At 34.5% G+C, this 18,648-nt stretch overlaps 1 protein-coding gene across 2 annotated transcripts; it reads left to right on the top strand.

The window, feature by feature from the left end:
- Positions 1-11,069: 11,069 nt before the first annotated feature.
- Positions 11,070-16,877, top strand: LOC111920239 (uncharacterized). Of its 2 annotated transcripts, none has more exons than XM_023915826.3 (7): positions 11,070-12,263; positions 12,842-13,034; positions 13,439-13,503; positions 13,681-14,758; positions 15,028-15,182; positions 15,600-15,753; positions 15,994-16,877. In XM_023915826.3, the coding sequence occupies exons 2-7, from the start codon at positions 12,884-12,886 to the stop codon at positions 16,548-16,550; spliced, it is 2,160 nt and encodes a 719-aa protein (XP_023771594.1). In that variant the 5' UTR covers positions 11,070-12,263; positions 12,842-12,883; the 3' UTR covers positions 16,551-16,877. The 2 variants fall into 2 exon arrangements, with proteins under 2 accessions (XP_023771594.1, XP_023771593.1); XM_023915825.3 differs by having other exon boundaries at positions 11,071-12,263; positions 15,025-15,182.
- The last annotated feature ends 1,771 nt before the right edge of the window (positions 16,878-18,648 follow it).

The following is an 18,648-nucleotide window of genomic DNA, read 5'->3' as shown; positions in this document are numbered from 1 at the left end:
CTTGTTCTCTGTGTTAATCCGATTTGGGTGCAAGGAAAATTGCATCAGTTGGTATCAGAGCCCTCAACAAGATTCGTTATGGGCGATCGTGGAGCACGCATGCATGGACGTCCCCGTAGAAACGCCAACAGAGGCAACAAGGATCATCGTCGAGAACCCACGTGATATCGAGGAGATCGAACGCTTGCAGAAAAGGGTCTGGGACCTTGAACTGCAGCAAGGCGGACAATCCGATGAAGACACCGAGTCTGACCCTTTCATCTGGGATGATGGGGCCGGCCCTAACAATCCATTTTGCAACTTGTTTAGTCGAGAAGACCAGAAAAACCCTTTTACAAGAAGGGAAACAGGAGGTGATTCCTTACACAACTTAAGGGTCAAAATTGATGTCCCTGAGTTCGATGGGAAGGTTGAACCTGATATGTTCATTGATTGGCTGCAAACAGTTGAGCGCGTATTTGATTTGCGGGATATTCTTGATGATGATACGATAAAATTCGTGGCAATTAAACTTCGTAAATACGCATCTTTATGGTGGGAACATGTAAAGAAGAAACAAGCTCAAGAAGGCAAGTCTAAGATTAGCACGTGGGATAAGATGAAAAAACTCCTTCGTGAAAAGTTTCTCCCTCCCAACTTTCGACAGGAAGCATTCTTGGAATACCATAACCTATCTCAACGGTTAACCACTATTGAGGAATTTATTTATGACTTTGACAGGTTACGCATGAGATGTAGCGTAACAGAGGAAGAGGAGCAGATTATTGCGCGTTTATTGAGGGCTTTACAGCCCGAGATTGCAGACATTGTCCTTCTACAATCCTACTATACATTGAATGATGTATGTCAGTTAGCATTAAAGGTGGAAAAAACAACTCAAAGCAAAAGGAAGGACCGTGACGCTTAGGCCAAACACGACCAGAACTGAGAACCCCAAAGGAGTTTCGGTAATATCAGCTGGATCCCGGCCTAGTGCCAATAAAACTGAAGGATCGACATCTTTTAACACATCTGTTGCTTCTTCTTGTGCGCCACCACGATGTTTCAAGTGTGGCGGATTGGGCCACTTTGTGCGGAAGTGCCCGAATAGCCAGATCGTCACCCTCACGGAAGATACACCACCTACTTACGATACAGAGGATGACCATTCAAAAGCAGTTGATACCGAAATCATTTACCCGGTCAGGGGTGAGACCCTCATCGCTCAGCGGGTCCTAAGCACCAACCCAAATCGCTCTACCGACGATAATCTTTAGCTCTGCAACAACATTTTTTGAACGCGCTGCACAGTACAAGGTAAAGTGTGTACTATTATCATTGATGGAGGAAGTTGTGAGAATATGGTAGCTTCGGTTATGGTGGATAAGTTAGGATTAAAAGTCGAGCCACACCCCGAACCCTATCAGGTGACGTGGCTTAAAAAAAGGAATGCTGTGAAAGTTAATCAAAGATGCCTTGTTCAATTTAGCATTGGTTCTCGTTATAAAGATGAAGTTTGGTGTGAAGTTATTCCGATGGATGCATGCCACATTCTATTGGGGAGGCCGTGGCAATATGATAGGCGTACAAGTCATGACGAGTTCCTCAATACTTATACGTTCAAGAAGGAGGGTGTAAATGTTCAGCTCATTCCCCTCGACACACGTGAAACCGGAACCGAAGCCCTTGTTTTGAACAGATCAGCGTTTTTAGATTTCACCCGGGCGTCGAAGCCACCTTTTGTCCTCGCTATGATCATCACCGAAGCCAATCCAAAAACCAAATCCCCTCCACCCGAAGTTCAACCACTTCTAACTGATTTTTAAGATGTTTTCCCTACCGACATTCCCGTAGGATTGCCCCTCGTTAGAGATATTCAACATTGTATCAATTTCACGCCCAAAGCAAGCATACCAAACAAACCCGCATACCGCATGAACCCTAAAGAATATGAAGAACTACACTGACAGGTTACCGAGCTCCTTGACAAAGGTCTTAACCGGGAGAGTATGAGCTCGTGCGCAGTTCCGACCCTTCTAGTTCCTAAGGCGAATGGATCGTATCGGATGTGCGTTGATAGTCGAGCTGTTAACAAAATCACAATCAAGTATAGGTTCCCTATTCCCTGGTTTGATGATCTCATAGATCAGCTTCATGGAGCAACAATTTTTTTCTAGAATTGATTTACGAAGTGGGTATCATCAAATTTGAATGCGGCCCGGTGACGAGTGGAAAATTGCTTTTAAAACAAGGGACGGGTTGTATGAATGGATGGTTATGCCTTTCGGACTCTCAAATGCCCCAAGTACCTTCATGAGGTTAATGAATCATATTTTTAAACCGCTTATTGGTTAATGCGTTGTGGTTTATTTTGATGATATTCTTGTTTTTAGTCTCGATCTCAAACATCACCTTATCCACCTTAAACAAATATTTACTATCTTGAGGGACCAGAAACTATATGCTAATCGTGAAAAGTGTTGCTTTTTGTCACCAGAGGTTTTATTTTTAGGATACTTAATCTTAGGGAAAGGCATCCGTATGGACGAGTCTAAAATTGAAGCAATTACAACATGGCCCACACCAAAAACAATTCATGAAATTAGGAGCTTTCATGGGCTGGCATCTTTTTACCGCCAATTTATTTTCAAGTTCAGCACCATCGTAGACCTATCACTGTTGGCCCATTCGCTCACTCAAGCACCTCAAAGATTGTTAAAACTCAAAAGGAGTATAATCAGCTAGTGAATGATGTAAAAGATATTCCTCAAGACGAGAAGGAAAAGTTTCAATGCAACATCAAGGCCTTGAGGATGATTAGGTTTGCCTTGCAGTCAGATACGTTCCGTTTGGTGAGTTCGTGCGCTACTGCTAAAGAGATATCGGACAGGCTAAAAGAATTGTATTCCACTGATGAAGATTTGGAACATTCGATTAAAACTCTTTTGCTTTCTGAATTTGGTGATTTCAAACAGAAGCCCGAATAGAAACTAGTTCAGGCTTTTGATCACTTTAATCATCTCTTAAGCAAGATGATAAAGCATGGGATCGAAAGGAAGGTTATTGAACAGAAGGTTACATTCATGAATGGTCTAAGACCTGAATGGATGGCTGTCGTATCCACTGTTAAAGCACGTGAATAGTTTAAATCGTATTCTCTCGCGAAACTGGTGGGAATTTTGAAATCCCATGAAAGTGCACTGTCTAAGGAAACGAATGTGGTTTCTAGTTTGGGTTCATTAGCCCTTGTTCTAAAGGGAAAATTTTTGTTGAAGAAGAAGAGGAATTAGATCTTGCTGACTACGATCTAACCGGTGAAGAGTATGCCCTGATGGTGTCCAATCCTAGAAAGTTCATTAAAAGAAAGTTCCCAGCCAACAAGAACCGAAACTGACAGGGAAGTTACAGCTCTGAAAAGGTTAAGGAGGAACCGAAGATAGGGTCGAAGTCAGAAGAGTCCAAGAAAGAATTAAAAATTGGTGGAGACTCAGGATTTGATTGCCATTACTGTGGAGGCAAGAATCACTTCGCCAAAGATTGTATGCTGAAAAAGAGGGCAGAAAAGACAGATGTGGATGATGAGGAAGCGAGCCTCCTGAGACGACTGGAGGAAATCAAGAAAAGAAAGTCAGCTGCTAACAATAAAACTATGAGTGCTTTGATTGTATAGGATACAGGCAACTGTGATGATTACCATAATTATAGGATATTATTTGTGGAAACTAATTATCAAATTAACTATTTACCCTTATTTAATTATTTAATTATTATTTTTATTTTAAATTTTGATTGGCCCACATTTATGCATACAATAACACAATACTTACTTAAAACACCTGAACCTCTCTCTCTCTCTCTCTCTCTCTATATATATATATATATATATATATATATATATATATATATATATATATATATATATATATATATATATATATATATATATATATATAGGTTCTGTTAAGATTCCAAAAAAATAGAGATCTTGAGATTAAATCTCAACGACATATTTCTCATTTGCTGCTCTAGCGTGGCGGGAGAGTTATAATCATAAATGATTATTCAGCGTCGTCCGTTCCTTTTTTCTCTGCCACCTTCCCTACCACCACAACCTTCACCTTCACCACCACCACCACTACCACCAACTGACCCCTCTACTGCCATCTTCGTCGCCTATATCGCCGCAACCTTTTCCACCAACCATCATAATCATATATGATTACTCAATCTGTGAACACACACACACACACACACACACACACACATATATATATATATATATATATATATATATATATATATATATATATATATATATATATATATATATAGATATAAGCATATATGTATAAACATGTATAATCATATATAATTTTATATCTTTGTCATATAATTATTTATGATTAGGGATACCCCACTGTTGTTGGTGCGCTGGAGCGTTAGAGTAGCAAATGAGAAATATATGACTGAGATTGAATCTCAATATCTCTATTTTTATAGAATCTCAAATGAACAGTCATATATATATATATATATATATATATATATATATATATATATATATATATATATATATATAGAGAGAGAGAGAGAGAGAGAGAGAGATTTTAAGAGATAAGTTTGATATATTCAAAATATTAAACTGTCACACCCCAAAACCAAGAACGGCGGAAACGTTCTGGGGCGGAGGACGTCATGTACAGTATCACAACAATGAAAAGTAGTAAACAAGCAACAACATCATCCATTGCATTAATAATATAATTTTAATAAAGTGTTCTGTCAAATTATAATAGACAATAAAGTATAAACAAAATGAAAGATGAGTCTTGAACGAACACCATCTTCTCTGAACCTTGCATCGGTACCTGCTTATGGTTGACCTGAGGATACAATTTATTTTGAAAGAGAGTATCAGCTTTAAAGCTGGTGAGATCATAAGTATTTTAGTGTCTTAATTTGTATGTAAGTATTTGTATGTATACGAATTGTAAGTATTGAAAATGTATATGAACTGTAAGTATAAAAATGTTTTGTAAAACAACTGTAAATGTTTGAAAAACCCTAGAAATCCCTATGATTCCTACTATTATATAAGGATGTCTTCTACCAAGACCTAACTGTTCTAAATGTAGCCTTCTACCAAGACCGAAATGCTCTGAATGTAGCCTTCTACCAAGACCCGACTGTTCTGAATGTAGTCTTCTACCAAGACCCGAATGTTCTGAATGTAGTCTTCTACCAAGACTTAACTGTTCTAAATGTTCGTTTCTTGTAAAAGTGTGTAATTTTCCCAAGTGTAACTATCATTAACAAAATATAGTTTTTACATTTAATGTTTAAGTGAAAAGATCACTAAATATATGTAAAGGGCAAATTAATGTAGTATTGTAGTGTAGTGCTATAGGAACTACTGCTGTACTAACTACCTTAAACTGGATTTATATTAAGGCATCATGTGATTAATTGTACCATACTATCGACTGGGTAACAACGACAAATGTAGGTCGTAAAAAGGTATGACGTCTGGCACCCGCAGACCTGCAGGTCCGGCTGTAGCTAGCAGCAAGGTGTAGGACAGTCAATCCAGTATAGATCTATACGCAAACTCACGCTCTCCCTCCAAGAGACTCTGGCTACAACTCAGGCCATGACATTGAAGGCATGCTCCGATACAGTGGATCACAATTTTGTCAACGTATTCATGTATATGTAATGTATTGTTAATCGTTCTATGTGTGCTAGCTGTAATGTGTGTGTTCTCTCTCTATCTAGCCGGTATAGTAATGTACTGTGAGTACTAGATGTAATGTATGTTCTCTCTATCTAGCAAGTATTGACTCATGAATAAACTGACTCATTGTATGATATCGCGTTCTAGTAATAGTTCTAGTATCTTCCTAAACTACCCATATGGTAGCTTACTAGTAATGTAACTGGTACGTATGAACATCGATGTATACCCTTGCTACCCAAGGGCATTGGATGAACTGGAAGGACCTTTATGACTATATATGTACATAGGATATATAACTAATATTTAAACAACCTTCGGACGGGTACCCGATGTACCACCAGACCACATCTCAAGCGCGAAAAGGAAATAGGGTGGATAGCCTTCCTAAGTCTTTTAAACATTTCTTATATATCTATACATATATAGGCATGAAATTGATAATATAAAAGCATAAAATAAGTTTTGTAAAACCTTTGAACATAACTATTATCTAAGAAAAGATCGACTTGATGTCAATCTATAAAACGGTTTGGAAGCATGGGTTTGATAAAACAGTTTAAGTATAAATAAACATTTATTTGAAACACAATTGTAAATAAGTTTGAAATGAAACATACAGAGTAAAATGTACAGTGTAATAAGGGGTTTTAAACACATAAAGTGTTTATAAAAATCATTTGAAGGAAACTGTTTGGTAAAACGGCTAATGAGTAGCCAATCATTTGAATCCTGCTTATCAATCACATGTAATTGATATAATAACTATCATGATTCTACTTGTATCCCCCCATAAAACATTTAAAAACAGTTAAAACATTGATTAAGGGGTATGAACTCACCTGTTGCGAGTGGATCGGAAGGAAGTGTCGGATAAGTGCTTGGTGTCAAGTGAAGACTTAGACACGCACAAAGATCCTAATTACATATGAGGACATATGTATATAAACAATTAGTCTTTAAACAACTAATAAACAAGTCAAGACACTCTAGGACATGACAAACACTTTGTATAAGTGTTATAAGTGCTAAGGAGTGCATCTAAGTGTTGTAGGGAAAGGCTAGTATGATTGGGGTTCAAGGAACACTCTTAAAATGAGTTTACTCCCTAAGGACCAACACCCCTTGAATTTACGGTCGTAAACTCCTAACCTTTTGACCATTTGTTGGTTTGGAGTCTTGTAAGCTATTCCAAGCATTCCTACTTCATGATTTAGCCTTAGGAAGTGTTGTGTGGCATCAAAACACTCCTAAATGGAGTTTACGGTCTAAGGACCATTTCTCCATGAGTTTACTACCTTAAACTCATGAGTTTACTACCTTAAACTCACAAGTTTGGTATTTGGGGGTTTTCAAGTCCTTAGCTCAATCATGGCACTAGTCTAGGTTAGATTCTAGGCATAAGGAACAACCATGGGACATTTATGGGACTTTTACACATCATTTGGGGTGTTTACGGTTTTGGGAGATCCCTAAACCGTAAACACATAAAAATGTATGATTTTGGTGCTTTTTGTGTGATAAACTCATCAAGGATGAATCTAGACAAGTCCCTAAGGCACTGTGAAGCATCTAGGCACCCTAACACACCACTTTGGCCCTATTCTTGGTGTTTACGGTTTTGGGACCACCCAAAACCGTGAACACCTTTAACTTGGTGTTCTTGGGACTTTTCCTTGGTATAAACATGTATAGCTAGCTTTAAATGACTCTAGGATAGAAGTACTTACATTGTGGAAGCTTGAATTGAGCTAAAAGTCCAAGAACACTAGTGTGTGTTCTTGGTGTTTTGGAAAAACTAGTCAAAACACATAAATGAATGGATTAAAGGATATACAATCACTAGATTAAGTATTAAACCAACTTGAAATGGTTAGAACACTTACTAGTTTGAAGATCTAGAACAAAATCAAGGATGATACTTGAAAGGATATTTTGGAGTTTACTCTTTTGGTGTTTGGGGAGTAAACTCAAGAATGATTAGTCTTGGGGAGTAAACTCATGTTTATGCATGAGTTTACGATTTTTGGATGATTTTTCGACCCAAACTTAAAAGTTTGGCCGCGAACTTCTAAAACACGAGGTGTTTGCGGTTTTTAATTTCAAAACCCGAGACGACACTTTCTTTCACATGTTCGTTTAAAAATAATATTAAAATAATCAAACGAACTTTATTTTTCTTAAAAATAAGAAATGATGACATTAACTTATGATACGAAGTGGTTGACTTTTAGGGTTTGACCGAATGAAAATTTCGAGTTGTCACATAAACCTTATCCATTAAGTTTTAAGGAATGTTTGATATGCCTCTTATTTGATACAGTAAAGGTTGGGTGTGACTCGGTCAGATTCAAACTGTTTGATAGTACAATTAGTTGGGTCTGGCTCAGTGCTATAGCTCCTAATATGCTTCTTACTAGATCTGACTTGATCCGACTTTGATTCAATCAGATATGACTCAATCAACAACTATCAAACAATCCATTATTTTTATAATAATAATTTTTTAGATTACTAGATAATTATCCTAACTATCCAGTCCAAACAGTTACATATTAACCCCTCTCTTAATTACTAGTTTCTAATTAATTCAATCATCGTGTGACACATTAACAAATTAGTCCATCTTAAATGTGTTCTTGCTATTTTGTGATTGAACTGTGCTTTATGTGTATTATGTGTGCACCATTCATGGAGCGGATTGAGTCTTCTAAATCTCCTCTTATCTATATTAGTAATGTCCTTAACTTCTTATGCTATATCTGTAACAATTTCAATATAATATTGTTCTACTCTAAGCTATCAATTGCGCGCTATAGCGGTGCTATAGCGGCGCTATAGCGTTTTGCGGAGGTCGGGAACTGCTATTTTCAGTTTAGCGTTTTCATTTCGCGGTACCGCTATTAGCGGCGCTATTCACCGCTATTTACCGCAATTTCAATAACCGCTATAGCGGCGCTACGGGCGCTATTCCATTTTCGTTCACATTTTGGGCCATTTGGTTACTTTGTCAAATGAAAAGCTAGTTTCAATGATCTCATTACAATTTCATTTTAGAAATCCCGAACAACTAACATAATTAAATGCATTCAAACCAACCACGTCTACCAATAACTCTCTTTCTCATCTTTTTCTGTACTCATGAAGACTTGAGGTGCTATGGTCAAACTTCATTAATGTTTTTTGTAAATCGACTCACACCTATGACGCTACGACTTGGGACTTAACTCCTTAAATCAACCAAGACCTAGTAATATGATATTGAACCCATGCAATGCAGTTAAACTCTATTTGACACTTTGACACTACCTAGTTTCCATATTACTATAATAGAATATTATGTTGTGTTTTTTTATAAATTTTTAGGTTTGATGATATTAATTCTATATAGACTTATAGTATTAATACTCAAATATATAAATTCTATATAAATATAATATAAAATTATAAATTATAAGTAATATTAAAAACCGCTATATCACCGCTATACCACCGCGATAACCGCGATCTCAAATAGCGGCTTGTGACCGCTATTGAATTTTTTACCGCGATAACTGCATAGGTTCTACTAATTGGTATACTCTCAACTTTATATGATTTCAATTGGTATCATGTTCTTTCAATTGGCGTATTTAATATTTTATATTCATTTGCATGTTTTTAAAGCATTATGTGTTTGACTAAATTATTGTTATGCTTTCATGTGATTTTTATTGGTATAACATATTGTTTGTGCTTACAATTTATTGATTAATTATTTTATTATATCACTTGTAAGGGTGAAGGACTTTCAAAGTTTTGATTCTCAAACTGAGGAGCTCTGTTTGAAGGGAGCTCGTGTTAGGGACAACTTTTGTTTTCTCGTCTTTTTACTTTGATAAAAGGAGGAAAAAAGTGTGATAAAAAAGGATAGAAACCTATTTTAAGCTTGTGGCCATTATGAATTGAAATCTTTTAAACCAGGAAGGATAGATGAAGAAAGCTTGGAATCCATTTGTTGTTCGTTTTTTCTTACATGTGGTCATCTTCTTCCGCCAAAAACTCAAAGCGATATCATTTTTTTTGAAACTCAAGAATTCAAGAAGAAATATAAGAAACACAGACCAAGAACTTCTTTCGAGAAAAACAAACCCAAGAACTCACGAAGTATAGAGCAAGAACTTGTTTCCACGAAAATGACCGAAAATGAAAAATCAAAAATCGTTTCTAGAAAAATCGGACACAAGAACCTCAAATCTACATTGTGTTCATCGCCATTTTGGGAACCCATATTTAAAGTTTTACAGGTTAAGAATGACCTAAGAAGATGACCGAAAATTGTTTTCGACCGAAAATATGACCGGAGATGTAACGGTTGTCGAAAACAAACTAAACGTACAATAGTCGGTCATAATTCTATTCTTTTAACACGATATGAAAGTTCAATGATAAACTGCCTATAAAAATTAAAATAGCTAAATATGTACACTAAACATAATCTGTTCCCTCTCAAATCATTAACACTAAGTTTTTTTTTTTTTTTTTTTTTTTTCTTTTTTTTTTTTTTTTTGCTGCAAGATAACACTAATTCAGTATTCTATGTAGTTTAACTTTAATCCGTTTTTTAAAAAGAACAACATCATTCGTTTTAAACGAGTACAACAAAAGTTTACCAAAAAATAGAATGTGTTTTACTTACACTTTCCATTTCTATTCAACTTTCTTTTATCAATAAATCCTACAAATTTGGTTAGTATGATTTCTACATTTGTTTTAATTGAAAAATATTTAATAATTTGATTATAAGTTACTTGTTATTAAATGTTTTAAGTTACTTGTTGCATTAACTTAAAGTTAATTAAAATAAAGTCTGATTTGAACTATAATTTAATGATAACGTTTGACTACCAATAAAAGCTTTTAATGTTTTACATTAGAAAATAAAATACCAAATGCTTACACATCAAGTTATCAACCTAATGTCATTATTATTTATTCTCATCATACAACCTAATATAACCATTGATCTAATTTTTACCCCCCAAAACATATAACTTTACATTAGAAAAAAAAATCCCGAATATATTATATCTATATTTTTCCAACATATAAAAATCTAAAGAAAGAATGAGTAAGACAAATGAAGATGAGATAAATCGGTAGTTGGACTGTCTACAATTTAATATGTTTTTAGACAAACATATATTTTTTTTATAAAACCTTTATATTATTAAAGAACACCAACGGGCCATTTCTGCCCCACCACCCTCACAAAAAGATAGTACCAAACAACTCTGGTCAATCCCCCCCCCCCCCCCCCCCCCCCCCCCCCCCCCCCCCCCCCCCTGTATACATAAAACAATATGAGCGTGGTTGTTTGTGAACTGTGATATATGGCAGAGTTACAGGTGGGGTGTTGATGATGATCAAACATGGAATAACTGCAGAAACAACAAGAGAAAAAAGCATAGGAAACTTTAGTACAAAGCTTCCTTTCTCTTTCATAAACTTCCATGTGTGTATTTTCAGCGTGTATTCAGTGTCTATATGAGGGTGATGAATCAATTATGACCCCACTTCATCAATGCAAAAACTAGGTGTCTACTTTCCTCTTCCAAACCTCACTCTATTTCCATCACCATCACCTTCTTTACCTTGAAACAAAATGGCAAAAAAAAAAGTGAGGTAGCCTGTTGTTCTTCCTTCTTCTTAACGTTTTTGTTTGTTCATAGTCACATCGCCATTACAAATTTCTTCCGAATTTGTGTATATAATGAGTGGATTTCGTGTTTAATCCATATGGTGATATGGGTCTCTCACGTTTTTGCTATCTTCATCATATTATAAGGTTTATTGAAGCATAAAGATTGTGTCTTTCCTCACATTTACAGAAAACTTCGATTGGGTATTGAAAATTTATGAAAAAAGATTGAAAATAAGAGATACCCAGATGGAATTATGTTTCAGAGTTCATGGGTTCGTTAGAAAATGTTGACTTTTTAAACCCTGTGTTTTGCTGACTTTTTGAGGGTTTCGGAATCTTGAAAGGAAAGATTGCATGTTTTCTAAGGTGTTGGTGATCACTTTCTTCAAGTAATTTGACTTCCAATCACATTGATGTGATTGGGTTTTACTAAAATACCCAAATTGAATTAAGTTTCAAGATTTTTGGGTTTTGGTAAAAATTGGGGGGTTTCAAATTCTTGAAAGGCAAGATTGCATGTCTTCTAAGGTGTTGATGATCAAATTCTTCAAGTAATTCGGCACCCAATCACCTTGATGAAGAAAACCAGTTTGTAATTTTCTCAAAAGTTTAGAGTGAAATTGACAACAAAGAATATGAATCTTTTTATTTGAGGGTGTAAAGAGAAAAAGAGAAGAAGAAAAAAAAAAGTGGAAAAAAAGTTATGATTCCTTGCCACCTAAAGAATTCTACACTTCCTTGAACTTTACTCTGTTGTAAAGCTTGTGTTTCAAATTAGAATTTCTTGATTTTCTCTAAAGAGCATTTGCCAGCTGCATAGTTCTTGTTTGGCTCTTCTTGTTATCATCAAAGACCTCTAAATCTCAGGTACTTTCAATCAAAATCTTGCCTTCTGTAAATTAATGATTTCATTATTTCATTTGTCATGTTGTATGTTGCCTTCATTATATAGTACATGTTTATTTGATTAATTGTGAAATTTAAGACAAAGATGATAATGCAATCGGAAATTTAAGAAAGAGCCAATAGGTATGCTATAGATTAATCCGATAAGATATATAATTATATATGAGTGTTTCTTTTTTACTTAATGAAAAAAAACAAAAAAAAAAACACGAATTTGCCCTCATTTTTTGTGTTTCCTTCCATATCCCTAAGTATGCCATCATTTTCTCAAATACTAATGTACATCCATTTATTTGTTTATTACTTTCATTTTTTTCCTATTCAACATATTGTATGCAAAAAGAAAAAAAAAGATCATAGGCTTGTAGCATGTCATCCAAAAACAAAAACTAATTTCACTACTATAATACGGTGGATTTTTCAAAGTATTATGTACTAATAAGGAAAAAAATACAAATAGTAAATACCATCATAGCATTAAGGCTTTAATTTCACATCCTCATGTATTCGATGCATTTTTTATTTTTTATATATATCAGGCTGAGTGTCATTAGCCAAAGTTGAAGAACTCCCATTTAATAATGGCAAAAAGATCAAAAAGACTTCACACACAACAAAATAAAGATCAAGCAGGGTGTATGTGGGGATTAATTGGTCTCCTTGACTTCCGCCATGGTCGAACCACTAGAAGGTTACTTTCAGATAGAAAGCTCGTGATCAAAGATAATGTTGGTAAGCATCTTGTTTAGTTAGAAAAAAACACACACACACTATTGTATTCTATAATTTATGCAATAACGTTTCATTTTTTCCCCAATTTATGCAACAAAGTGGTTTTTTAGATGAAATATGCAAAACAATCAAGTGTCATTCTATAAATTATTTATTATGCAAAAATGTTTGAATTTCTACTAATTATGCAACCATGTTTCAACCGGAGGCTACCAGTTAATTATTGCATTTTTTGGTTCTAAAATGAAGCTTCATTGCATATTTTGTATAAAAAGCTACTTTGTATCATAAATTAGGAACGATTTTGATAAATGTGCATTTAACTTTTTCGAAATTTATTTCTAGTTACGACCAAACACACTTTTTCTTGTTATATTACTAATGATTCTTGTGTTTTTTCATAGCTTCTGAATCTACCTCTGAAGTGAATTTGATCACGGATTCTAAAGAAAGTCATGTAAGCATTGAGGTGAGGATATAATATAATATTCTTGAATGTTTGCAAAATTACGATGATTCTTGATATCGGCACATTATTAATCCATGTTTATATTATGTTTTTTGTTTTTATTTTCGTTTTCTTTGGTTTTTGATTATCCATACAATTCTTACATGCAATGAGCTCGGTTTATTGTCTAAACTTTAGGACACTGGGGAAAGCAAGAATTCAACACTTGATGCTACAAAGACAAGTGTGAAGGAACTCATGGAAGAAGAAATGATCAGTGAGCAAGATTCCACAGATCAAACAGAAAAAGCATCAGACATATCTTTAAATGATCTTGAAGCTATAATGAAAGAAATCTTGATGATTTATCAGACTCGCCACAATGATCTTGATGAAGGGCAAAATCGTAATTTTTCATTTGTTGAAGAGAAACTAAGTGCAGCAATTGAAGTGTTCATGAATGAAAAATCTAGTGAAGATCACGAGAAAACCAAAAGTTCAAAAGATTTGATGGATACGTTTCAAATGTTAACCTCAAACAAAGAATTGTTCTTAAAACTCCTTCAAGATCAAAACCCACTTTTGCTAAACCAAGACCAAGAGTCAAAGTCAAAGTCAAAGTCAATGACGAGGTCAATCTCATTAGAAAACGAGCCGAGCAATCGTAAACACAAAAACTTCTTTAGAAGGAGGAGCAAGTCACATGATGTTAATAACCCTTTGAGTTCAAGTAGAATTGTGGTTTTGAAGCCGAATTCTCTAGAAAACCGATTAAAAGCTGATAATAATGTTCATAGTGAAAGAATCATTTCCCATTTTTCGTTTATGGAAATTAAAAAACGGTTTAAAAATGCGATGGGAAAAGAGCAATCAAAACCGGGATGTGGTGAAAGAAGTGTTGAAGCAAGTAGTGGATGGAGTTCTCCAAATCGAGACCATTTTTATACCGAAAGATTTGCTAAAAGAGTAGAAAAAAGGGTTTCAAAGTTGAGTGAAAATGATGATGTCAGGAGTCATATATCAAAGATCTATTTTGAGGCCAAAAAACATCTATCAGAGATGCTAAGCAATGGTGATGATGATGCAGAGTTGATGATGGAGAGGCTACCAAGAACTCTTGGGAAGATTCTTTCGGATACTGAAGTCAATGAGAAGAGTCAACCATGCGTGAATAGTTCCAATCTTGATGAAAATTTGAAAGTTCATGATGAACTTAATCTTGATACATTTGTGGAAGGTGACCCGTGTTCTATAATAGAAGATTCAAATCCAGAAGGTAATGTGGAAATTAGCAACGTACACATAATAACAAAGTAGTTTGATTTCTATATCATAATAGCAATATTTAATATGACGTTATTATGAGTAAAAAACTAAAATATATTGTCTATACCTTGCTATTACGGGTAAAGAAATGTAAATACATTGTTATTATGGGTAAAATAAATAAATTTTGTTGCCAATAAGTATATGAAAACTTCATCACATTGCTAAAATTAGAAAGAATTATGGCGTTGACATTTGGTTTTGGTTCTTTTGTAGAAGCCATAGAGATTGAAAAACCACAAACCCAAGAAGAAATGGAAGTCATGGATGTTTTTTGTGAACAATGTAGTTCTTCAGAAAGTGCAAATGATGAACAACATAGTGAGAATGTTGAAGTATTGGATGAAGAAAGATCTCCTGAATTTTCGACATCGGTAATATTTTGATTTCCACTTATGTTTATAGTTCAAAATTTATCCCTGATTTCATGGTATTTGTCTCTGCTTTATAAATGGGCCCCACAAAATGAAAACGTTAAACATATGGGTAGATGTTTCAAACTATATTGTAGTAATAAGAAAAAAGTTGAAAGTACAATGGTGTAATTGAAAAAAAATAAAGATATGATGTTGTAATACACCAATAAATGCAAGTAGTTTGACATTTCATATATTTAGCCCTACTTTTAACGAATAAATCATTATAAAATCTGGAAAAACAATGGACAATAAAGTATTGACGGGTCAACCCGGTCCGCTTTGACCAACACTACGCAATTATTTTATAAAATTCGACACCATTATATCATCAATTTCCACCATTAATTAAACGCTCTTTCTATTAATTTCTAGAATTCACTTGAAGAAAATGAGTTTTCAACTCCAATGAAGATTAAAGAAAATGAGTTTTCAACAGAAGAAAAATTGAGACCAAGTCCTGTATCTGTTCTTGAGCCACTATTTTTAGACGATGAAATCAGCCCTGCAAACACCACCTCTAGATATGGTAAGCAACCACCTTTTTTTACTTTGCTCTTGCTACTAATATAAGCAGTGTACTTTATTTTTACCTTACATTTATTTACCTATAATAGTATTATGACTAAAGAAAATGTAAATATGTTGAGATTATGAGTAAATAAACGTAAATATGTTGTTATTATGACTAAAGTTCATTCCCTATTGAAAGAAACATTGAGTTACCAAACTTTCTTTGCTAAACTAACATTGGTATAAACTTTTACAGTCGATGTTGCAATCAAACCACTCTGCATTCAATTTCAAGATCAAGAAACGTGTTCAAGAAATTGTCTTGAGAATCAAGAATCCACATTTGAATACATTGAAGCCGTTCTATTAGCTTCCGATCTCAACTGGGATGAATTTGAAAAAAGATGGCTTTCATCACTCCAAATACTTGATTCATCTTTATTCCACGAAGTAGAAATCTTTTCCAATCGACCCTCTCATGACCAATTACTCCTCTTCGATTCAACCAATGAAATTCTCCAGGAGGTGTGCGACTGTTACCTCGATTTCATCAAAATAAGAATTCAATCGGTTCCCAAAGGCGCGGATTTGATAAATGAAATATGGGAAAGAATTGAATTGAATCAAAGAAGCAACTATCCACTATCTTTGGATCATATTGTAAAGAAAGATTTGGGGATTTCAAGAACATGGATGGATCTTCGACCCTATTCTCGAGAAATAGTGTTTGAAATCGATGATTCAATCTTTGAAGAAATTATGGACGATACCCTTTTGGACTTAATTGATGATTATATCGATTATGAAAGTTGACACCACGAAAAAATTTGGGATAAAATCATGAAAAGGTTTGTTATTGGTGTTTTTCTAACTACTAGAATGACATTAGTGATCATGTAGAGTTTGGTGTGTTTGAGTGTGTGTGTGTGTTTTGGTTTTTTTGTTTGTTGATATATATTTTCTTATTGGTTACTTTGACATGATAGTTTGTAGTTATAAACTATATAAATGGGATTTCCCATGCCAACTAAATAATGCTTGAGAGTTTTTATTTTTATATTCATGAAGGAAAAGGAAAATGAAACTAGTATGTTGATATGAAACGATTTGAATGTATAATTTGTTTTGTTATGAATTTTACCTCTGATTCTCTTGTAAGTTTGTATAAATATAACCAAAATAACCTTCTCATGTCGAATTTTGCAGGTTTCAACCTTAGGTAGAACGTTGTTTAAAAAAATTGTTATACAATGTTTTGTATATTTTTTTTTGAATCGGCAAATAATTTTATAAAAGCAAGCAAACATAATGTTTTGTATATGGTTTGATTTTAGTTAGATATTGTGTCTTGGGAACCTTAACAGTGGAAGTGTAAATAAATTGGATATGATGTATATGGTGATTTTTATATTTGAAATGATTGTATTAAAAATTTGGTTGTGACGACTTTAAGTGGGAATATCGTTATGGGTCAGTGGAAATCGAGGTAAAGGGAAATTGGTTGGATCGTTAACGTGATATTTGTATTTTTCTACGATTTATAAAACTATTATTTTATGATGTTCTTATTGGATAAATATGTTTGTTAAAACTATACAAACAGTTTTTGATGAAATCTTAAGTGTTCTTTTATTTTGGAAATCCTACAATTTCAATATGTTTGTAAACTAAATGGTATATTGTAGAAATCAAGTTGAAGGGATGACAATTATGTAAATGGAGTGAAAGTTATGTGGCAATTATGTGAATCAAGGTTATGAACAATGAACAGACTAAGCATTTTTTTCGAAGAGGCTTGAATGCGTGTGTTCAAAAGGAGAGTTCTTGAGGGGGGAAATGGTATAAAGAAAGCTCAAACCGAATATAGATATTTGAAAATTTTAATGAGTTAGAGTGTAACATCTCAAAAATCATAATAAAAACTTTCATTTTTAAAACCCTTTAATAATCCATAAATCATATAAAAACATTGTTTTCAAGAACATAGTCAGAATCAGAGTTTCCCAAAATCATCAATCAACAAAATATCCAAGGATGATGTGCACAATCACGCATTCGCCTTGCCCGTATCATGTGATGTACTTGAAACCATGAAATCAAATTGTAAGGTAAGTCTTAGTGAGTTACCCCAAAATACCTCACACAATAAAACATATACAAACGTTCATGTTGGGCCCTCAATCATCGGACTGGATTACCCTCGGGCCGACAGTTATAAGATTGGATAGCCCTGCACACTAGGTCATCGTACTAGATTACCCTCAGGTCCATAGTCATCATACTGGATTGCCCTTGGTTTGTTGGTTTATAGCACGGAGCAGTAAAGCTTCAACTCAACTACACTATGTTGACATATGTAACAGATAAACATATAACAAGTATAGGTATTCATATGGATCTACCATGCTAATAGATCACTACAGTATAGCAACATCCTATATACCAGGATACATAACACAACCTAGTGGATTGGTATTGGTGCCTTCGACCCACGAGTACAGTGAGAAAAACTCACCTCAAAGTCTGGAAGATAGTTGAACTGATCACAGCTCCAAGCACCGGCTCTACAAGTCGCCTATATAATAAACAGTGACCGAGCCTCAATCTACTACTCAAATCACTCCATTTGACCTAAAGTCAAACTTAGTCAAAGTCAAAAGCCAACGATCAAAGTCAACATCCAAAATTCACCCAGCTAGTCATCACGTCATGACTATTTATTGGTCACGTCATGACCTTAATAAAAAAAAATAGTCACGATCTTCCAGAGTCATGTCGTGACACCCGAGTGCTTACGTCGTGATGACACTCTAGACAGAAATGAGCTATAAGATCTTAATACATTAAGCCTTACAGTTTAGACCTTCTAGAAGGCTTCGTCTATCCTAGAACACCATAAAATCGTAGCTTT

The sequence above is a fragment of the Lactuca sativa genome, chromosome 3 (assembly GCF_002870075.4).
Source record: "Lactuca sativa cultivar Salinas chromosome 3, Lsat_Salinas_v11, whole genome shotgun sequence".
Taxonomy (NCBI): Eukaryota; Viridiplantae; Streptophyta; class Magnoliopsida; order Asterales; family Asteraceae; genus Lactuca; species Lactuca sativa.
The sequence above is the reverse complement of the archived record's forward strand: the minus strand, read 5'-3'. Positions and strand labels throughout refer to the sequence as shown.

Coding starts and splice junctions, on each gene's coding strand:
- LOC111920239 (XM_023915825.3), top strand. CDS start 12,884: ATGGCAAAAAGATCAAAAAGACTTCACACACAACAAAATAAAGATCAA. Junction 13,035..13,438: donor CGTGATCAAAGATAATGTTG/GTAAGCATCTTG, acceptor GTTTTTTCATAG/CTTCTGAATCTACCTCTGAA. Junction 15,754..15,993: donor AAACACCACCTCTAGATATG/GTAAGCAACCAC, acceptor AAACTTTTACAG/TCGATGTTGCAATCAAACCA.